The following is a 25,228-nucleotide window of genomic DNA, read 5'->3' as shown; positions in this document are numbered from 1 at the left end:
TTGCAATTTTAAAGATATTGGACTTCCCGTTTTATTATGTGCATTTTAGATAGCTAATTAGATAGCGTCCGAGTTCACCCAGTTCCAACGACCTTATGAGTCAGACGTCCGCTTCCTCGACCTGTTTCATATTCATTATAAGACAAATAGGATGAATACCAAAGTTTAGACATCAAAAAGATTTATTTTTACAGGTAGCACATTTCGTTCTAGTCCCAATCTGTGTCTCTAGTTACCTCCCCTGACTGTCTGTCCGACTGTTAAAACACTAAATTGTGGTGACTGATTTCTGCCATTTCGTGTTAGTGTGTTGGCGGGGCGAAAACACGAAACATTTTATGCGAAAACACAACAAGTTTGTATTTCGAGCTTTCGTGCTGGCGGGTATAAACATTTCGTGTTGGCCCACTTTATTTGTCATGTTTTCGCCCCGCCAATACGAAACACGACAAAATACTTTTCAGACATCTCTTATAAAACGTAAAAAAACAAAGACAAATAAGTTGTTCTGAAGCCAGTGACAAAGAGTTTTAGCATTTTTCTTTCTGTTCGAACGAACCGTCAGTTCAGCGGAATTCATTTATATTCACCAAAGCTGCATTAAGAGACTTGAGCTTATAAAATGTCAGATGTCAGTTATCGATTTAAGAATACGAAGTGTATGTATAACAGACCCGGTTCCAGAAATATTTCATTTCATCTGGGTAGGCTGTGTACGTGTGTGTGTGTGAGAGAGAGGGGGTGGGGGAGTGGCACCAGTTAAGAATGAAGGCGGCATCGGCGAGGCGAGTAGGGTTAAGTATGGGTCAGGGCGTGTCCGCCTGGAAATATTTGAAATATACTAGTATGTATAAAATGGTGGCTTCTGCTGCATTTTTGAATCCAAATTTTGAGGTTCTGGAGGGGTTAACCGCTTCTTACAGTGGAGTGACAGAGTCTCTCTCGCTGGTCATTTTTGAAATATAGGTATGAAATGGTGGCCTCTGGTGCATTTTTGGGTCTAAATAGTGAGAAAATATTCCTTTGTCAAAATAGTTGGGTGCAACAGGAAGGTCTAATATGTATCAGTTGTTCCAGGGTGCAACTTGGACGAGTACAGGTCACTTCTGAGCCGGCCGATTTAGGGGAAGGGGTCCGGCCCTGGATCCGAGCCTGTATAAAACATTAAACGTATGGCAGAGCACAACCTTGTCATAGTTCTAATGCTTCTTCGCTGGGTACACATACAATAAATAGATTATAATTCTGTATTGTCATGGGATTAATATCAGGTATATCGAATATTTATCCTGCAATTTTATAACAATGGTGATATCCTCCATATGTGTATATATTAGCTAACAATTAACCCGCCACTCATGTTCGTACTCGCAATATTTTCGCTGTAATACTGAGCAGAGTTATCAGAATAAAAACAAGAGCTGTCGGAGGACAGCAACGCTCGACTATTCAACAGCCTTGTCAATTGAATGAATATAAAAGTCGAAAAAGGGGCATAATTTTGTAAAAATGGGAAAAAGAGTTAAGGAACCTTCACAGTGCTTATCAGCTCATGACAGTTAACAAGTGTGAAAAGTTTCAATCCATTCCCATTAGTGGATACTGAGATACCAGCTTACATACAAAAACTTAACCAAAAACTGCTAAGTCAGAAAAAGGGGCATAATTTTGAAAAAATGCAAAGTAGAGTTATGGGACCTGCACATTGTATGTCAAATTATGACAGTGAACAAGTGTGTGAAGTTTCAATCCATTCCCATTTGTGGGTACTGAGATACCAGCTTACATACAAAACCTTAACCAAGAATTTCAAAGTCGAAAAAGGGGCATAATTTTGTAAAAAGGAAAAATAGAGTTATGGAACCTGTGCAATGTAGGTCAGTTTATCACAGTGAATAAGTGTGTGAAGTTTCAATCCATTCCCACAAGTGGTTACTGAGATACCAGCTTACATACAAAACCTTAACCAAGAATTTCTAAGTCGAAAAAGGGGCATAATTTTGTAAAAAGGAAAAATAGAGTTATGGAACCTGTGCAATGTAGGTCAGTTTATCACAGTGAATAAGTGTGTGAAGTTTCAATCCATTCCCACAAGTGGTTACTGAGATACCAGCTTACATACAAAACCTTAACCAAGAATTTCTAAGTCGAAAAAGGGGCATAATTTTGTAAAAAAGCAAAATAGAGTTATGGAACCTGTGCAGTGTAGGTCAGTTTATCACTGTGAATAAGTGTGTGAAGTTTCAATCCATTCCCACAAGTGGTTTCTGAGATACCAGCTTACATACAAAACCTTAACCAAATCGGGACGCGGACGCCGACGCGGACGCCGACGCATGGGTGAGTCCAATAGCTCACTATTCTTTGAATAGTCGAGCTAAAAACTGTCAAAAACACAGACTTATCAGATTTGGTCATTTTCAAAAAATGTTCTTAATATTCTAGTAAGAAATTGCCTTGATACATTATGAGAAAATGCATAAAATGTAGGTGAGGAGTAAAAGGCAGAAGTAATTAGTTTGATATTCGACGTTCGTCTTTCGGTAAGTTTTATTTAACAAAATTGGTATTCTGCGAAATATACATAGAATATAAGTTAATTTTTATTCTTAAACTTGTATTCTCTAGATGTTTTGGCATTTTTTACATGCAGTTATGTTGTGTTCAGTTCAGTAATTGTTGTGCGCATGTCTAACGGAAGACACCAAAACGAAAACTCGATAAATAAGATATATGTCATGTTTTCATGTCGGCGGGGCGAAAATACGAAAACTCGACATATAATGTATTTGTCGTGTTTTTGAGTTTTCCTGTCGGCAGGGCGAAAACACGATAAATATCGGGCGCCAACACGATATATTCATACCCGCCAACACGAAAACTCGACAAATAAATATGTCGTGTCGGCGCCCTCTAAACGTCGTGTTTTCGCCCCACCAACACGCCAACACGAAATGGCAGAAATCAGCCACCATACTAAATTGTTTTGTAACTGTCACAACAGCAATTTTAAGTGCCGTGAATATCATTGAAGAATATCAAATATAGACAGGCCCTAACACGGTTCCGTTAAAAAGTATGATTTAAGCTGGATTAACTCTAGTGGTGAAAATGGATTTTATATGGACTTGTAGCTGAGTATATGAACTTCCTATAAATGATACTTTGAACGAAGTTACATATTGAACTTTGTAAATATTGGCAAAAGTAATATTTTCCTTTGTTTCTTTGTCGAAACATAAACAAGTGTTCACTCAAAAAGGTGTTGACTTTCCATTGTACTGTAGATACGATATCAACAAATATGGCTGATGGCGATATTGTATCATATAATGGCGATTTAGTCGAACTTGAACCTGTTCAACTTGAAGATAATACGGAAAGGAAAATGCCCTTTTCTTCGATAAACGTAAATCAATGTCTGGATGATAACTCAGCTGCCAGCTTCCGCGTGTCTCCAATGATGACAAACAATAAATGCTTAGACAATGCAGATAATACTTTTAGTGTAGACTCTCCAGATACGCCTCCTTGTGAAGGACAAGTTGCAGGTGTTTTAGAATATCAACATTTGTTAGATCTTACGGAAGATCTTTCTTGTGAATTGTTCGTGAAACAGCTTTTGCTAAACTACAGCAATGATGAAACCAAAATTGAACAGGTGCATACATTACTGTTTGAGAATGTTCGATCACTAGATAGCTTTCCCTTCGGATTCGCATGCGAACTCAAGCGTCGTGTCAATACCCGTGGTGGTTCTACCGTAGCTGTAAAATTGGCATATGACGTCCACGCACTTTTAGCAGTTATTCAGGGTGAAGATCCGCTCAGCATCAAAGATTTAATTAGCAACTCCAAGAAGATAACCAGGCTTAGCTCTGTTTCAAAATCTACGATAAAATCCTCATGTTCTGAATCAGATAAGTGTTTATGTAGCGTGGAAATGACGCAGTTTAAACAAACTATTACCAGTCTACAAGCAGATATACTTTTAATGAAACAGCGACAAGCTGCTACAGAGAATGGAAGAGTGTCGGAAATTAAAGCGGTTAGATCTGCTGTCTCTGACACAAAGGAAAATATCAGTAACTTAAAACAAACTCTTTTGTCAAATATCAATGAAGTTAATTCTTCTATCTCAAAGCTAGAAACATTTGTGTCGGAAAAATTGGCATTTTGCAAAGGAGAAATATTCAAAAACACCAGCGATATCCATCAGATGAAAATGTCTATGTCTTCATTAAACGCAGCAGTGTCTGATCTCAAAGATGCCGCAAAGGACTGCTGTATTCAAAACAGGGGTACTAACTCTACTGTTCCGATGGCGAGAGATCACCTAGCTGTTCCAAGTAGTGTGTCTACAAACTCGGCCATCCCCGGGCCTGCCGATAAAACAGTTATATCTAGGGACAACCAGACTCCTGAGACCAATTTACCCATAAACTTGTGCCCAAGACCCAAGTTAATCGACGGTTAGCTCAATAGCCTGTTCAAGTTTCGAACAACTGGATCCAGTTGTTTGCAAATGTAAGGATCGTGCTGACATGTCTATTTTATAACAAGTTAACCTAAAAGTTACAACTGTTGGAAACGTTTCAGTGAAATGTGTGAATTACGTATTTACCCAGTTTGTTCTACATTACAAATAGTCATGGGATGGAGTTTCTTGTAATTTAATTTGATTTTTATATGTATAGTTATTCCAATCTTGTATTTTAGTCATGTGAACCCTTTTATTGGTAGCCAATAACATGGGGTCATTTTTAAGATATTAATATTTGGACGTTGTCAACTGAATTTATCTCCAAGCACAGGAACCTGAAATTCTATCAATAATCAAGCCAACACAAGTCTGAATAAAAAATGCCCCTCTCTCTCTATATAAAAACTGTAGTTTTTTTATATAAGGGGGTCTTTTTTTATTCAGACTTGTGTTCGCTTGATTATTGATAGAACATTTTTATATACATGTATATAGAGAGAGGGGGTCTTTTTTATTCAGACTTGTGTTGGTTTGATTATTGATAGAATTTCAGGTTCCTGTGCTCCAAGTCAATCATATTTTTATCCCATTTATAACTGGTGAGAATATTGCAAGGTCATTTAACTCCGGCGTTAGCCTGTATTGTTAGATTGTAAATTGACACGAAATTCACGCGTTTTTTTCCCCAGTTTCCCCCGATATATATACAACGCTACTCTTGTATACGAAATATAGATGGGTACAAGTCTGCTTTGCGATTGGCTACTTACGGATTATCGTGGTCTAATTGAAAAATACGATATGCAAGAAAAGGGATTTATCACTAGTTGAAGGTGCAGATTGAAATATCTGGCTTTACCCTTCTTTATGAAATTACAGTCTTTATTGATGATGTATCCTTGTTCCTGAAATAACCATTTTACCAGACAGATACGCATGTGAAATATGTTAGCATCAGTTCTAGTCTTTTGGACATTGGGGAGAAAAATGTAACAGCAGTTTTAAACAAAATATGTCGGAGACCTATAATACTGTCAGTCTGTAACAGTGTGCATCTGATAAATACCAGCAGAAAAGTATGACTATGACGTCCATATGCAAATACTGTCAGGACATACATTTGCTATGCCCTGTTACAGGAGTTATGTGCCTTTAACATTGACCAAAACATTGAATATTGCCTCTGGAAAGCTGCCAGTCTTTAAGTGATCATTGATATGAAATATATAAATTAATGCCATATGGATAGACTCGGAGGACATACATGAAGATATCCCTACTTATTTCCAGTATGAAAAAAGTGCACATTTTCGTTAAACAGTGACATTATTGACAACACGTCGACATTACTTAGCGCCATACAGACGCTGAGAAGAAGGGCTGCTTTTTACATGAAAAATAGCATTTCAGAATCAAAATGATAGATCTATAATACAATGAATCGATTATTAGCGCACAGAATAACGCGAAGGAACACAGTTGTTGCGTGGGACCTCCAGCATTTAAAAGGCACTGACCTTCAGATGTTTCTTTAAAATTTAACTTTGGACGTATTATGAACATTAGAATATGAGGTTTATTTTTGTTTCTAGAATATCTTAAAATGCCAAATCAAGAGAGAAAAGAAATGCTAGAGTCGGGCATCGAATCGGCAATTAAAACTTTCCCGCTGTCTTTATCAATACATCGCGGAGGATTATAAGTAAAACATCGAGTAAAGCATTTCAAACTGTAAAAATTAGTAAAAACAATTAATTCTCATGCACATGTTTTCATAAAAACATAGTCTTTCAGAAGTATTAAAACTTTATCAAGAAATGTAGCATTAATTTTCTGATACCTAAACGTTTTGTTGTCGTAAGGCCAGTGCCTTTAACACTATTAAGACCAGAATACTCGTTGACGTCATGGAACTAAAGCCATATTGTGCCATGAAATAGTGCCTCCCTATTTCATGTGCTTGTTTATGTAAGAGACATAAAAATTCGGACCATGAACGCTCAGAACCGGTTATATGCCGCATGTAATAATTCCTTAAAGCTACATCCTTGTTATATTTATAATTATTCTCAGGCGTATAACTTCTTCATATATTATAATTTATAAAGCATGTTCTGCTATCTTTTATTTCTAAATTTAAAAAAAGTCATTGTAAGTTAAACCAGCTTTCCGACTGCACTGACCTGGAGCAATGTCTTATTTCTAGCACTGACACGTACTACATCAAAACAATAACTTTGAAAAGCTAGTTATGGTAAAAATTATATATAAAAAGAGCCTGACCAACGTCTTTTAACAAGATGCCCAAATGGGCCTAAGTCTCTAACCTGAAGAGGACCTTGATTATCAAACATTGCTTCTGAAGTTTGGTGAAAATTCCTTTTTAGACGTTCGTTAAGATGATAAAAGTTATTTTAAGTTTAAAAAAATAAAAAAAATATTTTTCCGTGACGGCCGATAAAATGCGTAATCATTTGATAAGAAATTATTATTTTTCTATTTTTAGCTCCGGTGACCCCTAAGAGAAACCAAGCAGAACCATTTGAATGAATCTGGGTGTGATGAACCTTACAATGGCACCAGAGATCAAATCTGATAAAGATCCATCAATCGATGCGTGACGGATTCTTTTAATGTTTAGTTCTAGAGTTCCTAAAAGTGTCCCGATTTGAACAAGTTTGGGAGATGACTTTAAAATGACGCTACAGGCCAAGTTTATTGAAGATTCACCCAGAGTTTCAGGATAACATGTCACTTAAAGGTATTGTTCTTGCTCTGGTGATCCCTACATGGTAGCAGGAGACCTTACAATTATACTAGACATTATTCACATTAAGAGGTATTTCTATTTTTAGCCATAGTGGTCCCTAAAAAGGGCCAAATCCGCCCCCCTCCTCCATTTGAGCAACTTTGGTAGAGTACATAATGATGCTCCATACCAACTTCGATACATCCGTTGGTGTGAAGAAATTTCTTAAAGGTTAATTATTCTATTTTTATCTCTAGCAGCCCCTACAAAGGAGCAAAGTGCCCTCGATTAAACATACTTGATGTAGGACATTATTATGATGCTACAAATTGAGTTCCATTTTGGTTTCAATATAATTTCTAATTTTAATTTTGCATTTGATAGAAATTGGAATATTTCAACAATTTGAACCAAAAGACATTTTTAAAAACAGTGTGCAGTTTTCTGAATTCATAATTTTGTTTCCAACCTATCATGGTTTCGCAACCAAGATTCGTAAAGGGAGGTTATATTAATTTTAGAAATCTACAAACTTGCATTTCTTATGACTTTTGGCTGAATAGTTTTTATATTCATATGATTTTTTATGCAAAATATGTTTATTAGATTTATTCATATGCTAAAATAATTATATCTTGGTTGGACAACCAGGGATAGAAACGACAGTGAGATTCTAACATGACAGTGAGAAATGTTCGAAACTCAGTTTGGATATGTGGGCGAATTAGTAGCTATCCCATTTGCCCCTGTATGTTACCTCCCCATTTTGAACTTCCGGTATTGACATTGTCAACTATGCGTTGTCAAGCAGCCCAGACTTTAGTCAAAATAATGAGACCTAGGGAAGACCGATTTTATATTACGATTTTCACTTTATCGACTCGTCAAAAAATAACGATATTCAACTCTTGAGTACAATTATTTGGACTAGATCTGCCCATACTTTAAATTGATTTTAAATTTTACGATGCAACTTGGACTAGTTTTATATGCTCTACCAGTTGAACTTGGTCTTGATTTAAAGACGTTGTTTTTTGTTTTAACCCTTTCTGTCGCAGATTTCTTTTCCCCGTCAACTCTAAAAACTGGTAAAGTATTTTTGTGTTATAGAATCTAGCAATTTATTTAGTGAATTTTTTGGCAATCGGTTTGAACTATTTTCTTTTGATAACGTGTCATTGAATATCGTATGTCACTTAATCTTTTCTAAAAAAACCTCAATACAGCTATTTACATTTTATGCAATGGAATGAAAGAAGTGGATTTTGTACTGTACATATTTTTATCGTCTTATGGTGAGCTATTATGTTTCTTCCTTGCTAATATTGACTTGTTTTTCAACGATTAAATAAAAGTATTGAACTTATTCATTTGTCCCCAGCCAGTGGCCTCTATATGCACGTAGGCAACTGATAGCATGTACTTGATATTTAGATTAAGCTGGTTAAAGATAAACGAAATACATGTAAATGATAAAGTTAAGTTTATCTCTACATTGTATATAAAGTGTATAATTTTATAAACTCAGTTCAGGTGACATTTGCAAGACACATTCGATAATGACGGTTGTACCTGGACCATACATCATGCTGAACACTACATGTTATAAATAATGAAATCCTGGACTACACATAAAAACATTATGGTGGACAACTTATTTGCAATATATAAATGGCTGCCGTAATAAAACAATGGATAACGAAATTGTAACTAATGTAACAGTTGATGAAGGTGCAGTCGGGGTAATTCATAGCAACGAGTCCTACGAAGAGACTGGGAATGAAAACTTTCAATGTGAACCATGTCTTTTTGAAAACGCTGAAGTAGAGGCAACAACATTTTGCATGGATTGTTTTGAACATCTTTGCATAAATTGTGCCCGCGATCACAGAAAGAACAAGATTTCAAGGAATCACAAGTTGCTGGAAGGTGAAGAAATCCCGAAGGATTTAAAAACAATTAAAATTTTGAAACGCATGATGGCATGTTCCGGTCATCCCGGAACGGATGTTACATACAAATGTGAAGATCATGATAAGTATATTTGTGTAACGTGTTTAGCAGAATGTCATCGGAAATGTAACGAGGTGAATGAAATCTCTCTGATAATCTCCCCTGGAAATGAAGACAGGTGTAGGATTGTGAAAGAATCACTATCGCAACTTCAAGAATACACAGCCACTTCCAAAAGTGCATCTGAAGATAATAAAGAAAGTCTTCGTGCACAACTTTCTGTAATACAAAAGGAACAACAAACACTTTTTGACAGTATTTATGAAGAACTGTCTAAAAGAAAAAAGCAGCTGGAACTTGAAACAGGTGAGCTTGCGACGAAAGAATTGACTGAAATTGAAGGAAATCTACAAAAGTATAATGAAGCTGAAACAGAAGAGGAAGAATATCAAAGATTACTAGATGTCACTATAAAATGTGGGAATGCTAGGGAAGTAAATGTTATACCTGATCTAATATCAAGAAAAGTAAAGTTACTCAAAGAGGCCATTGAGAATAGATACAAAAAAGAACAAGCATTTCTTACATTTAATTGCAGTGTGGATTTGAAACCACTAATAAAACTAGGACAAGTGTCTGTCATGTATACTGACCAAGTAAAACATTTGGACTCTAATGACGAGCATCGTCTTTCAAGCGATGAATTACTTGAACCTGAAAAAGTGTCAAATAAAGTGACAAAATTAACAACAGACAATAGTTCGTCCCAAAGCAGTATAACAAAACACTTAGATGAAATACCACAAACGTTGAAACAAACAAGACTTTCTGCGGAGCGAGAAGTTCAGAGTACGCCAAACACACAGCAGAAATCACACCCTCCTAGCTTTATGAAACGTAGCGTCGGTCACCAGTTTATTTCTTACAGTGTTAAATGTCAAGACGACCCATTTTATTGCCGTATCTGTGCCATAGTTATATTACCCGATGATCGTCTAGTTATTCTTGATCATACAAATACGAAATTAAAAGTTTTTAAGGAAGATTTTTCTCTTGCATTTACTTTTGGTTTTCAGAATAAACCTTTTGCCATGTGTCACGCTTACGACAACACAGTTGCAGTAGTTCTCATAGATGGAAGGGCAGTCGATAAATATTTTATCGGCCACTCAAATGTTTTCAACGCTGGGAAATTTCCAACAAAATACGGAATAGACGCTCTGGAAAAGTTTGGAAATGACAAGAAAATAGCGATTCTTTTTTGTGACGACAAAGAACATAATAGATGTCATTTTTTTCAGATTAGAGATGCGGAACATGGTCGTATTTTGGAAACATTATATTTGGAAAAATCAACTGGGGTTACGTTGAAGTTAGAAGGGGCCAAACGAATGTTGTATCGCGGAACAAATGAAATATTCGTGTCAGAACATTGGAAGCTTCACTGTTTCGATATAGATAAAAATGTCGGTTTTTGCACCAAGCAATCTGACAGTAATTACATTCAGGAATCTTGGTTCTATAAAAGCTGTAAAGGACATTTTTTGAAAGACGTTTCTGATTTAGCCACAGACGAAGAAGGAAACATCTATGTGTGTGGTTTAGAATCTAACAATATTCATCAAATTTCATCAGACAATTACAGAGAAAACAGAATAATCCTCAACAATATCAAAGAGCCAAATTCGATTTCTGTACACAGCAAGAAAGGCTACTTGATTGTCGGCTGTTTTGATGATGATTATATACATGTTTATCACTTTGGTTAGGAAGATGATAGAAGTTTGTTACAAAACCTCTTTTGACAGTATAGTAAGCACGTTTAGTAAAGAGATAAAGATGACATTCTCTGGCGACTCTTTGTATTACTCGCATTAGTTTCATTTTCATATCTTATATTGCATAATATCATTGTTGATATTCATTACCATAGATAAAAATAAAAGGAAAGAATATATATAAATTTGTACATTTATTAGACTTACATTATACTATATTCTTGCACTTTTAAAGTGACAGGATTTCCCATTTTTTGCTTATATGCTAATCAGTTCTAGATATCGATCTGGTTTACCCAGTTCAAACGACATTATGGGTCATATCAACTGGTTGAGCACTTGACAAGACAAAAAGTATGATTATTTTATTTTATTGTCTTACCAAAGTGTGCGATTTGTAATTTGGTCATCAAATAGATTTATGATAGGTAGCACCTTCTGTTTTATTTTAGTGTATAACTGCTTATATGTTCCTACATGCTTTTAAGTTACAAATTGCATTGTATGATACGGGTAAAACCATATCCCTACCTTATAACATTAACAGTCAACTATATACCTTTAAAAGTCAGATCACTTTACATGATATCGAAATATGATTAACCTGAATACTTATGGAACGCCGGAGCTGTCTTATGTTAGATGAATATGAGGTATCCTCTTTTTATTTAAAGTACCCCGGTACAACCCGTTTTCGGACACCTAACGGTATATCGCTACGTGGAAAATGTAGAACAATTATAAATGCTGGAGTTTTGTTCAACAATCATTTATCCTAAAAAATACGCAAGTAAACAAACCTCATCCCGCAGCATGTTTTAAATATCCTTTCCAACATGGCTGACCTACTTTTCCATTAACCGGAAGTTGTACAACCCGTTTTCGGACACCTGCTTCAAAATATACTGCGCTCCAAAGTTTACGTCACAAAAAGTCAGAAACAGTTTAAACAAATTTCGAACATTCATTTTAACTGTTAGTATCAAGAAAACTACCCAAAACATATTTATAAAGTATTTTCAGTGTTAGTTTATGGAGTTAGTTGATGGGATCAGCACAAATGGGGCACAGGAACGTGTCTCCTATTCCGATTACCCTCACTGTTACATACAATATGATAAGTGTACCCATCCCTTACATATTATCATCATAAGGTCTGTATGATCCCCTAGTGGGCACATAATTCTGAAAAGAAACAGAGAAAAAAAACTTTACAACTACTATTTAAAATTCCATTAACCAACTGATTATGAAAACCTCGTAAGGTACACAGGTCTATAAGTGGTAACTTTTTGTGTGAAGTATACTTTTGCAAAATTTGATAATGGGGGCGGAGCCTGTAAAATAACCTCATCTGTCGGACGACAGAGCTTTCAACATGAAAACATTGGATTTATTTCTAAAAAACACATATTTTGGACGTGATATTTTGCGAATAGTGAAAAAATTAAAAATGTAACAGTATGTAAGTTTTTATCATTTGCTTACCCTTTTAATTTCTATTTTTCTTCAAAACTACCAGCGTGACATTTGTATGGTGTTTGTAAACAAAGCATGCGTGTGGGAAACCGGAAGGGGCGTGTTTTCCAGGAAAACTAAAACATTACCGGGGCCGGCCGAATACGGGTTGTGTCCGAAAATAGGTTGTCGCGGATAGTATCTTCTAAAGATCTTGTAATGTCCTGTTGATTACTTTGTTATTATGTTCAGTTGCAATGCTATCATGTCTAACGTATGTACTATTTTGTCAGAGGGACGTATTATTTTGTTAAACGACCATCCTATTTTCTCAAAGCAACATGTTGTCATGTCCACTTAACATACTTTCTTGTCTGAGTGACGTATTATTTTTTTAACGACCATCCTATTTTCTCGAAGTAACATGCTATCATGTCCAGTGTGTATACTATCTTGTCAGAGTGGCATACTATTTTGTTAAACGACCATCCTATTTTCTCAAAGCAACATCTTGATTAGTGTGTATACTATCATGTCAGAGTGACGTACTGTTTTGTTTAACGACCATCCTGTTTTTTCGAAGTAACACGCTATTATGTCCAGTGTGTATACTATCTTGTCTGTGTGACGTACTATTTTGTCAAACGACCATCCTATTTTATCAAAGTAACATGCTATCATGTCCATTGTGTATACTGTCTTTTCAGAGTAACGTACTTTTTTGTCAAATGACCATGACAAGATAGTATGTTCACTGGACATGATAGCATGATACTTTGAGAACATAGGATGTTTTTTTTTTAACAAAACAGTACGTCACTCTGACAAGATAGTATGTTCACTGGACATGATAGCATGTTACTTTGAGAAGATAGGATACTTGTTGAACAAAAAAAAAAAAAACAAAACAACAAAAAACGTCACTCTGACAAGAAATTATGTTCACTGGACATGGCAGCATGTCACTTTGAGAAAATAGGATAGTTGTTTAACAAAATAGTACGTCACTCTGAAAAGATAGTATGTTTACTGGACATGATAGCATGTTACTTTAAGAAGATAGGATGGTTGTAGTAGATAATATATACACTGGGCATGATAGCATAGAAAGGTCGTTAAACAAAATAGTACGCCACTCCAGACAAGATAATACTTACACTGGACATGATAGAATGCTTCTTTCAGAAAATAGGATGGTCGTCAAACAAAATAGTAAGTCACTCCGAGTAGATAGTATGTTCACTGGACATGATAGCACATACTTTAGACATGATAGCATTGCAAGTCAACATGATAACACAGTAATTAACAAGATATAACAGGATCATGAGAAGATACTACACTAAATAAAGAAGATACAAAATGTACATCGTATTCATCTAACATAAATACTGTTCAAACGTTATAGGTGCTTTTTCAAAGGTAAAAAAGAATATACATAAATTTAAGATTTTGTTGTTATGATATCCCTAGACCACTCACCGGAGTTTCACAGCTCAAACAGGAAAGAATCATCCAGAAACTACTTTGAAGACTGGCCTACATATTCAATGTAGAAATTTTCCATAGAGCCATGTTGGGAACCCTGCAGTCTGGTTTACTTTTACAAATCAAGATGGACAGTGGACACCAGAAAGGTATTTTTTGTGAAATTATTTCAAAATTGGACAAATAGCGAGGAAAAATATGACGTTTGAAGATTTTTAGTTAAATAAGCAACATGGTGGCCATGATTCGGACAAATTAAAATGAATTAAGAGTGGCATTAAAAGAGCATTTCTATGAAATTATATCAAAATCGAACGACCAGTTTAGGAGGTCACTTTTTCTATTTTATGATGTGGTGGCCGTCTTTATTCACAAGTCAGAATAATCAGTATAAATGTGGTAAATGGTCACTCAAGAAACGTTTGTCTGAAATTATTTCAAAATCGGAGAAGCAGTTTCTGACAAGAAGATACCGTTTAAGTTTCCAACGCATAAATATATGATAAAGTCATCATGCCTTTGTCGCCCATGTTTTTTAACGTGAGAATATACCTTGATAGAGGATCGCCAAGTGATGATTTATATTAAAATCGAGTTAGTAGTTTCTGACAAGAATGTTTTCAAAGTTTTTCTTTTCCGTTTAATGAAAACCGGAGTTCTAAATCTGAACTGCTAATATTCCTTTGAAGTTTGGAAATCCCATTTGTACCAATACATGACCTACGAAGGACATTTTGGTAGTGACAAAAGTTCACACTGAGCACTTTTTGCTTAATTCTCTCGTGCTACAGATCTGTGGTTTGTGTATACCATTTTGTATAAACAAAATAAAGAAACGGAAAATAAATGAAGGATGTACTAGACCCAAATTTTATATTTGTAAATATGAGCAATTATTACACATAGATCTATATTATGGAAACATGACAAGTTTATGTGCATTACTAGTATTTTGCATTAGGTTTAACATACTTTTTACAATGTATAGATAAACACAGTATAAATGTGACAATTAACATTTAATTATAAATGTAGCTCTACACACACAATTTATTTATATATAGAGAGTAAAGTTAAATAAATATCTAAAGATATCTTAGTGAAAAAAAAGGCATCTTTAAAGAATGAAGATCAGTGCAACAGTATAAAATAGTATTTTGTTTTTATAGCATTTACATTGGTGTTCTCAGAATTTATTGACATCTCGGTAAGAACGCAATATAACTTGAAAAATTTTCAGAAAAAAAAGAGAATCTATTGTAAATGCGTTAATGTATAATAATAAAATGCGAGGCTCTGTCGAGAATAATATAGAATTTTATTAAACGAGTTTAATGAATTCAATGTAGAAAGACACAAATGTAATATTCTTATTATCACATGTCTCGGCAGAGCATCGAATTTTATTATTTCATTCAACTTGTTTGAGAAAATCAATATGTAAAGAATTTCATATAATATACTCTATTTAAGAGGTTGTATGTAATATAAAGATATTTCTTATAGTAAATGTCGCTATCAGTCAAAGCCTGACTGATACCTCATCATCTTCTGATACACTTGACTGTGAAGGCATTAAGTTTCTTATATTACTTTGAATGTTTTGAAACACTGTTAGCTGTCAGGAATTTTTAAAGACTCAAAAATGTCTCTAACTTCAGTTGAATATTGTCTATATACATCCGTATAGTATTTAGCTAAACTATCAAAATAGGTAGACGCCTCCTCCCGCACATTATCTGTTGTCATTCTCAATATCGTTTTACCTCTGTTGAATATTTCACTTAATCGCGTATATGTCTGTTCAAATTTACTTTTCACAATAACTCTGGCATTTAGAAGCGGTTTTACTATATAATGGTCAATTCCAGTTTTACAATACTTCCATAATGCTTCAACTCTTTGCAGCGCTTGTCTAAGTAGTTCTCTTGACCGCCGATATGTTGTCACGACAACCGTTGTTGCGATGTTTTTGACCTTTTGGTACGTCTGTAAAACGATGCGTTTTCCTTCTTGATATGTCCTTATTACTGTGACTCTTATTTTCTTAAAAGTCAGTTTTGCTTTCCCTTTAGCGATTTTTGTATTTCTTACATATTCGTAAGTTTCTTTCTTCGGATTTGGATACGTATTGTTAGAAGTAAGATCAAATTTATGTCTTATTTTGGACAATTTACGGGTTGTATTAGAAGCAGGAGAAATGACAGGAGTTTCTGTTATTGTCTGTTCTTGAATAAGGCTTTCTGACTTTTTGTCGCCTTCTACATGTGTTAAGATAGTTGCATACCTAATGTATGGTTCTTTTGTATCTGACTTAAGCGTCGTTTTCTTACTTTCTGTTGTGGTTGGAACCTTAACTGCTGTTGATGTCGTACTTTCTAGAGTATAAGGGACCGTAACTATCGTTGATGCTGTACTACCTTCTTTAGAAGGGATATTAACTGTTGTTGATGCTGTACTGTCCGCTGTGGAAGGAATAGTTACTGCTGGTGGTGCTGAACTACTCGCTGTTGAAGAGAAATTACCTGCTGTTGACGCTGTACTACCCGCGATTGAATGGATAACATCTGTTGTTGGCGCTGTAGAAGTAATATCTACAGTTGTTTGTGCTGTATTACTCTCTGTGGAAGAGATAGTAGCTGTTTTTGATGGTGTACTTCCAGACGTGGAAGGGATACTAACTGTTGCTGATACCGTACTTTCCGGTGTGGAAGAAACTTCAAATGCTGTCGTACTTCCTTGTGTGGAAGAAATATCAAGTGTTGTTGATGTGGTACTTCCCGTTGTGGAACGGACCTTAACTGGTGCTGAGGCCGTACTTCTTGTTGTTGAATGGATTTTTACTGTTGCTAATTTCGTACTTACCGGTTTTGAAGGAACTTTTTTTGTTGTTAATGCTGTACTTGCTGATGTGGGAGAGCTCTTTAATGGTGTTAATGCCGAAATTTCCGGTACGGAAGGAACTTTTATTGTTGTTGATGTCGTACTTTCCAGTGTCAAAGGGACTTTATCTGTTGTTGATGTCGTACTTTCAGCTGTGGAATGGATTTTTACTTTTGTTGATGTCATAATTCCGGGCTTTGAACGAGCCTTAACTGTTGTAAATGATTTACTTTCCGATGTGGAAGAAACATTTACTGTCGGCGATGTTGTACTTCCCAGTTTTGAAGGAACCTTATCTGTTGTTAAAACCGTACTTTCCGATGCGGGAGAAGAAACATTAACTGTTGTTGATGTTATGCTTCCAGGTGTGGAAAGAACCTTAACTGTTGTTAATGTCATACTTTCCGAAGTGGAAGAATTCTCAACTGCTGTTGTATTTCCGTATTTATCGTCAGGTGTACTTTGAGTGACAGACGTTATACCTCCTGCTTCGGAAAACGCTGATGATATAAACGATGTCGTAGTTTCTATGACTGTATAAATCCAATCTGGCCATAGTAATTCTTCATTGTCAAACGTTTCTGTAATTGGAGCTACAGTATATTTGTATAAGTCCTCGTCTGTAGATTCAGAATCAGTTATACTGTCATTTGATATGTCATCAAAATCTGTTGTAGTGTCCAATAGTGAAGTTGTTTCCGTTTCTGTTGCTGGCAATGAAGATATTCTCGTTTCTGCTGTTGGCAGTGTATATATTTCCGATGTTGTTGAGTGCAGCGATGTTGTTTCCTTCATTATTAGTTGCTCTGAAGGTATTTCCGTTGATGCTGCAGGCAATGGATATATTCTTTTCTGATGATTTTCGTGTAAACGTAAATAAGTGACAGATATAATACAATAGTTCCTATATTCATATGATTTCTTAGGCAAAATATGTTTACTAAATTCATACATATGCTAAAATAACTTTTTCTTGATCGGGCAACTAGGTAAAAAAACCTACAGTGAGATTCTAACACAAAGGAGTATAAATTATCATTTGTTAAACTTTCAAGCACATCCATTACTAGATCAAATTGTGATCAACCACCTTTAACAGAAATGGTCGACACTGTGGCTCTGTGGGCAAATTAGCTATTCCATTTTTCCCTGCATGTTACCTCTCCACTTATAACTTCCGCCAATGATATTGTCCGTTGTCAAGCAGCCCAGACTTGAAATTGATTTTAAATTTTACGACGCAACTTGGACTAATTTTATATGCTTCACCAGTTGAACTTGCTCATGGAACAGAGAGAACTGCCATTTGTTTGATATTGATCCAATAAATATAGCTATAAGGTTTGATTTTTGTCTCTAATTATAGTACAGTAATTTTAAAATATTGCTTCCCTCCAAAAATGTTTTTTTTTGTTATAGGTCTATCATACATTTCTTTTCATCGTCAACTCTAAAAACTAGTAAAGTATTGTTGTGTTATAGCTATATATTTAGGGAATTTGTCGGCAATCGGTTTGAACTCTTTTCTTTTGATAACGTGCCACTGAATATCATATATCACTTATCTATTCAAAAAATTCAGTTTAGCTATTTGTATTTTACGCAATTTAATGAAAGAAGTGGTTTTCATACTGTACATATTTTTATCGTCCTGTGGTGAGCTATTATGTGTTTCCTTGCTAATATTGACTTGTTTTTTAACGATTAAAAAAGTATTGAACTTATTCATTTGTCCCCAGCCAGTGACCTTTATGTGCACGTAGGCAACTGATATCATGTACTTGATATTTAGATTAAACTTGTTAAAGATAAAGGAAATACATGTAAATGATAAAGTTAAATTTATCTCTACATTGTATATAAAATTTATAATTTTATAAATTGTCAATTCAGGTGAGATTTGCAAAACACATGGGATAATAACGGGTGTACCAGGACCGTATATCATGCTGAACATAAACGTAGAAAATGGAAAAGTAAATACTACATAATAAATATTAGAATCATACGTTATGATGAACAAGTATTTTGCAAGATAAGTGGTCTCCATAATAAAACTATGGATAAAGAAGGTGTAACTAATGTAACAGATGACGAAGGTGCAGTCGGGGGAATTCATAGCAACGAAGAGACTGAAAATGAAAACTTTCGATGTGAACCGTGTTTTTTTGAAAATGCTGAAGTAGAGGCAACAGCCTTTTGCATGGATTGTTCTGAACGTTTATGTATTAATTGTGCCCGCGACCACAAAAGGAACAAAATTTTAAGGACTCACAAGTTGCTGGAAGGTGGAGAAATCCCAAAGGACTTAAATGCAATTAAACTTTTGAAACGCATGATGGCATGTTCCGATCATCCCGAAACGGATGTTACATACAAATGTGAAGATCATGATAAGTATATTTGTGTAACGTGTTTAGCAGAATGTCATCGGAAATGTAACGAGGTGAATGAAATCTCTCTGATAACCTCCCCTGGAAATGAAGACAGGTGTAACGTTTTGAAAGAATCACTATCGCAACTTCAAGAATACACAGCCACTTCCAAAAGCGCATCTGAAGATAATAAAAAAAGTCTTCATTCACAACTTCCAGCGATACAAAAGGAACAACAAACACTTTTTGACAGCATTTATGAAGAACTGTCTCAAAGAAAAAAGCAGCTTGAACTAGAAACGGATGAGCTTGTGACGAAAGAATTGACTGAAATTGAAGGAAATCTACAAATGTATAATGAAGCTGAAAAAGAAGAGCAGGAATATCAACGGTTACTTGACGTCACTCTAAAATGTGGAAATGCTAGGGAAGTAAATGTTATACCAGATTTGATCTCGAGAAAATTAAAGTCACTCAAAGAGAGCATTGGGACTAGATACAAAAAAGAACGAGCATTTCTTAAATTTGACTGTAGTGTGGATTTGAAACCACTAATAAAATTAGGACAAGTGTCTGTCATATATACTGACCAAGTAAAGCTATCAGACTCTAATGACGAGCATCGTCTTTCAAGCGATCAGATACTTGAAAGTGAGAAAGTGTCAAATGAAGTGACAAAATCAACAGCAGACAATACTTCTCTGCAGGGCAATATAACAAAACACTTTGATGAAATTCCACAAACGTTGGAACAAACGAGCATTTCTACAGAGCAAGGAGTTCAGAGTACGTCAAACACAAAGCAGAAATCACACCCACCTAGCTTTATGAAACGAAGCGTCGGAAATCAATTCATTTCTTATACTGGTAGGTGCCAAGACGACAGTTTTCCATGCGCAGTCTATGCCATAGTTATATTACCCGATGACCGGCTAGTTCTTATTGATCACGATAATATGAAGTTAAAAGTCCTTAAGGAAGATTTTTCTCCTGCTTTTACATTTGGGTTTAAGGAAAAACCTTTAGACATGTGTCATGTTTACGACATGACAGTTGCAGTATCTCTGATAGACGGAAAGGAAGTCAACAAATATTGTATCGGCAAATCACATGTTTCTTTCACAGGGAAATTTCCAACAAAGTTCGTAATAGATGCTCTGGAAAGGTTTGGAAATGACAAGAAAATTGCGATTCTTTTTTATGACGAAACAGGTACACGTATTGAACGTTCTATCATTCAGATTAGAGACGCGGAAAATGGTCGTATTCTGGAAACATTATATTTGGAAAAAGCTGGGGTTACATTGACGTTAAAAGACGGTGCCAAACGTATGTTGTGTCGGGGAACAAGTGAAGTATTCGTGTCAGATCTTTCGAAGTTTCACTGCTTTGATATAGATATGACTGTCGGTTGTCCCACCCAACAGTCTGATACTAATTATATTCAAGAATCTTGGTTCTATAAAAATCGCAAAGGGAGTTTTTTGAAAGACATTTCTGATTTAGCCACAGATGAAGAAGGAAACATCTATGTGTGTGGTTTAGAATCTAACAATATTCATCAGATTTCATCAGACAATTACAGAGAAAACAGAATAATCCTCAACAATATCAAAAAGCCTCTTTCGATATCTGTACACAGCAAGAAAGGCTACTTGGTTGTCGCGTGTTTGAGAGATGATTATATTCATGTTTATCACTTTGGTTAGGAGCTGACTGGAAGTGTAGTACCAAACGTATTTTGACGGTATAGTAAGCGGTTTTAGTAAATACATAAAATATGACATTCTCTGGCGATCCTCTTTTGTGTAACATTTTACACACGTACCATAAAAAGTCGGATTAGTTTCATTTGCATAGTTTATATTGCATACCACTGCTGACATTCATTAGCATGTATAAGAAAGAAATAAAAGGAAAGAAAATATATAGATGTGTACATACGTATATTTGACTTACATTATATATTTTTGCAATTTAATGTGACCGAACTTCCCATTTATTTATGTACTAATAAATATTGTCGACACCGGTACGGGGAGCGTTTATTATCTTTTAGTTTTTACCAGTTATTCCCCTTTACTTAAAAGGGCCCATTTTAGCGCAAAGAAACGAATTTAGCTTGACAACATACAATTGAAATGACTAAAATGTCATTCATATGACCAAATCAAAATAAAATTGAAAATAGGAAAAAGAAGTTCATCAATGCCATTTAAAGCATACTTAAAATGACAAAGTTAGCAAAATAAATTCTTAATAATAATTAGAATAATTGCATATAAAGTCCTTTAAATCAATTTTGACTCAACGGTTTTCATATTGTTGGCATAGTTAGCAAATTGAATACTTAATAATATTTAAAATATCTGCTTATGAATTCTTATGACTGAATTATAAAAATCATTTTAATTCTCACTGGTTACAAAATTAAAAATAGTGTTATAATTAAAATAGTACAATTTACATATAAATAGGGTTAATGCACTTCTAAAAAGCAACATTAGAAATGAATTGGCATATTGAAATGTCAACTACTATAATGTGTAAAGTGGCGGATATCCCCTTCCATATTGTATACCTTTAACCTTATCATGTTAATTGAAAATGGTATACACCCTACTAGACTCGCGACAGCTTGAAATTAGGCGTTTGAAATATAAATTGTCGTGCTGCAAATCCACCGCGAAAAGGAGAAAACACAGCACATTGGCTGTCCTTCTATCAAGACTGTTTGAGCCATTTGGTTTTAAAAATAAACAAGACTGCAGGGTTTCCAGTATGGCTCTATGGCAAATGTCTACACTGAATCTGTAGGCTAGTTATCTCTTACCTGTTTGAGCAGTAAAACTCAAGTGAGTGTCTAGGGCAATCATGACGACAGACAATTGACATTAAAATGTTGAAAAAATCTAACTGCAGAAAAATTTCAGAAACTGCTCTATATACCTATTCAATTTTCATTCTTCCTGAACAAGCACCTAATACATAATAAAATCTGTAAAAAGATCCTCTACAAGCATAGAATGCAACCAAGCAAAATTATAGCAGACTTTTCATAAGAGGTGAATAGCACCGACTTAAGCGGAAATCAATTCCAAAATCCCCATGGACCAGAAAATATAACAACACTGAATCCAAGCAGCAAAGCAAAATAGTAGCAAAACAATTTAGTGCTTGAACAGTATCCGGGTTGATCATCTATATCTACATAAAAGCCCCGACTAAAAAGGTATAGAGTCGACTGCTAATGTTATGAGACAGGAATACTGTTTGACCCGTATTCATACCTGTAACTTAAAGTAGGTTACCTACAACATTAATTCTATTTGATTACCAAGTTGCAGTGGCAAGCTTGAGAGAATTTTATTTGAAATAAAAATTCCTATTAGTCTTTTCTTTTGCTACATATTTCGACTACTTCTCAACATAATAAATAAGAAACAGGTTAGGGGAGAGGAGGTACCACGCATAATAACGATGTAACTGGATAAAAACCGGTCGCTACCTAAAATTTTATACTAAGAAAACAAGTCCGCCTGCAGCCGTTCCATTCAAAAATAAAGCTTAGGTAATTCTGAACATTTAAATGATCACCCCGGTATCAAAATACTTAGTAGTATCCAAAGAAACAGTCAAAGCTCAAACGTGTCAAAGTTGAAGTCTTTTTTTCGACTTAGAAAGTGAACCCGGTCGGGATTTTCCGACGGACTTTGGTTGGTCCCCAAGTAGATCTACAAAACGGTTGGCCTTGGCCCGACCCCACCCTGACCTAAAAATAATCAACCGCCAAAAAATGTGGAAGTTGAAAATTCCAAGTTCCCAGGTTAATGCACTTTTTTTCAGATTTTCACTTTTCACCATCTCATTTTTCAGCTCTTAGACTACCAAATAAAATCATGGATTTTTAGCTGTGATCGCTCGGTGTCCGGCGTCCGTCGTCTGTCGCCTGTCTGTCTGTCAACATTTAGCTTGTGTATGCGACAGAAGCTGTATTTTTCAACTGATCTTCATGAAATTTTGTCAGAATGATTCCTTGATGAAATCTAGGCCAAGTTTAAAAATGGGTCATCTGGGGTCAAAAACTAGGTCAAATCAAAGAAAAACCTTGTGTATGCGATAGAGGCTCTAAATTTCAATTGAACTTCATGAATTTTGGTCAGAATGATAACCTTGATGAAATTTAGGTCAAGTTTAAAAGTTTGAAAATGGGTCATCTGGGGTCAAAAACTAGGTCGCTAGGTCAAATCAAAGAAAAACCTTGTGTATGCGATAGAGGCTGTATTTTTCGACTGATCTTCATGAAATTTTGTCAGAATAATTTTCTTGATAAAATCTAGGCCAAGTTTGAAAATGGATTATCTAGGGTAAAAAAAACTAGGTCACTAGGTCAAATCAAAGAAAAACCTTGTGTATGCAATAGGGGCTGCATTTTACACCGAATCTTCATGAAATTTGATCAGAATGTTTGTCTGGATGAAATCTAGGTAGAGTTTGAATATGGATCATCTGGGGTCAAAAACTAGGTCACCCTGTCAAATTAAAGAAAAACCTTGTGTACGCAATAGGGGCTGCATTTTACACTGGATATTCATAAAATATAGTCGGAATGATTGCCTTGATGAAGTCTAGGTCAAGTTTGAATATGGGTCATCTGTAGTCAAAAACTAGGTCACTAGGTCAAATCAAAGAAAAACCTCGTGTATGCGATAGAGGCTGTATTTTTCAATTGATCTTCTTGAAATTTGGTCAGAATGACAGTCTTGATGAAATTAAGGTCAAGTTTGAATATGGGTCATCTGGGATAAAAAAAATAGGTCGCTAGGACAAATCAAAGAAAAACGTTTTGTATGCGATAGTGGCTGTATTTTTCAATAGAGGTTCATGAAATTTGGTCAGAATGATTGCCTTGATCAAATCCAGGTCAGGTTCGAATGTAGGTCATCTTGGCTCAAAAACTAGGTTACTAAGTCAAATTGAAGAAAATATTTGTTTACACTTAAGAGACCACATTTTTGGTCCAATCTTAAGGAAAATTGGTCAGAATATTTGTTTCCATGAAATCACTAGGTCAAACATGTTTACACTGTTATGGTGTGTTTCTCAGGTGAGCGACCTTGGGCCATCTTGGCCCACTTGTTTGTAAAGGGCTTAAAATGATGGGCATACCCAGGCAAAATCCCGCAAGGGTTACGCAGTCGATATGCAAAAGATTAAGGTCAGATTTGAAGATTTTCCCTCTCACCCCTGATATCGAATTTTTGAAATCGAAATTAAAGTGTCAAAACCTGTATTTTTCTCATAGGGTTTGACATTTTAGCTAGATATTATTAAATACTACACAATAGAAGACATTCAAAACCCCATGGTTGGGTCAGACCGGTCTCTAGAGGTATCGGGCCCCGGGCCTGAAATCAATTTTTTTAAAAAAAAAAGGTCATTTTCATTCAAATATTACGACAAAACTACTAAAGATATCTTAATAAAAGTTACATGTATTTGTAGAACTTTCCAATAACTATTTCATAAAGGTACAGTACAAGGTTTCAACCCGATCCTAAGGGTCGACCGGGCTCGAACATAGGTGCCAGGTCCAAACGTAAAAAGAAACACGTAAATATACTTTATTTATCTAAAAAATATTTTACAACATTTAAAGTAAAATACTTTATTATATATCTATTATTTCTATGGAAATAAATAGTTTTAGGTAAGTTTTGTCCGTTTGTACGATCTGTTGACTTGCAATAGGGACCGTATAATGGTATTTTTTGTCGCATTTTTTTTCGAAAATTTCATCAATTTCATTTTATTATAAAAAGCGTTAGGAACAGAATATCAAATTGAAATTTCTTTTAATAAATAGTTGGAACTATAATTTAAACGAATATGAAAATCAATTTTTCCCCGACGGACACGTCGGGAACATTTGCTGAGCTTTGGTTTTTGGCTTGTAAAATATTAGCCGTAAAGTAAGGAAAACGTGCTTATATTAACTATTTATTTTGCGTTAATACCTGCAAATGAAAATTTAAAACTTATTTTTATAAAAAGATATAAT

The 25,228-nt window shown here is 35.1% G+C and overlaps 3 protein-coding genes across 3 annotated transcripts; 2 read left to right on the top strand and 1 right to left on the bottom strand.

Moving 5' to 3' along the window:
* The first annotated feature begins 8,923 nt into the window (after positions 1 to 8,923).
* On the top strand, positions 8,924 to 10,954 carry LOC128545905 (E3 ubiquitin-protein ligase TRIM71-like). Its single transcript, XM_053528721.1, has one exon. It carries the CDS (start codon positions 8,924 to 8,926, stop codon positions 10,952 to 10,954), a length of 2,031 nt encoding a protein of 676 aa, XP_053384696.1.
* A 4,562-nt stretch (positions 10,955 to 15,516) lies between these two features.
* On the bottom strand, positions 15,517 to 17,654 carry LOC123535969 (mucin-5AC-like). Its single transcript, XM_053528941.1, has 2 exons — positions 16,435 to 17,654; positions 15,517 to 16,392 (listed from the first exon to the last, which is right to left on the bottom strand). Exons 1-2 carry the CDS (start codon positions 17,585 to 17,587, stop codon positions 15,524 to 15,526), a joined length of 2,022 nt encoding a protein of 673 aa, XP_053384916.1. The 5' UTR covers positions 17,588 to 17,654; the 3' UTR covers positions 15,517 to 15,523.
* Positions 17,655 to 18,851: 1,197 nt separating this feature from the next.
* Positions 18,852 to 20,876, top strand: LOC123535970 (uncharacterized). The gene has a single exon (XM_045318741.2). The coding sequence runs from the start codon at positions 18,852 to 18,854 to the stop codon at positions 20,874 to 20,876; it is 2,025 nt and encodes a 674-aa protein (XP_045174676.2).
* Positions 20,877 to 25,228: the final 4,352 nt, after the last annotated feature.

Source organism: Mercenaria mercenaria, chromosome 17 (genome assembly GCF_021730395.1).
Source record: "Mercenaria mercenaria strain notata chromosome 17, MADL_Memer_1, whole genome shotgun sequence".
Lineage (NCBI taxonomy): Eukaryota > Metazoa > Mollusca > Bivalvia > Venerida > Veneridae > Mercenaria > Mercenaria mercenaria.
This window is presented reverse-complemented; position numbering and strand designations above follow the sequence as displayed.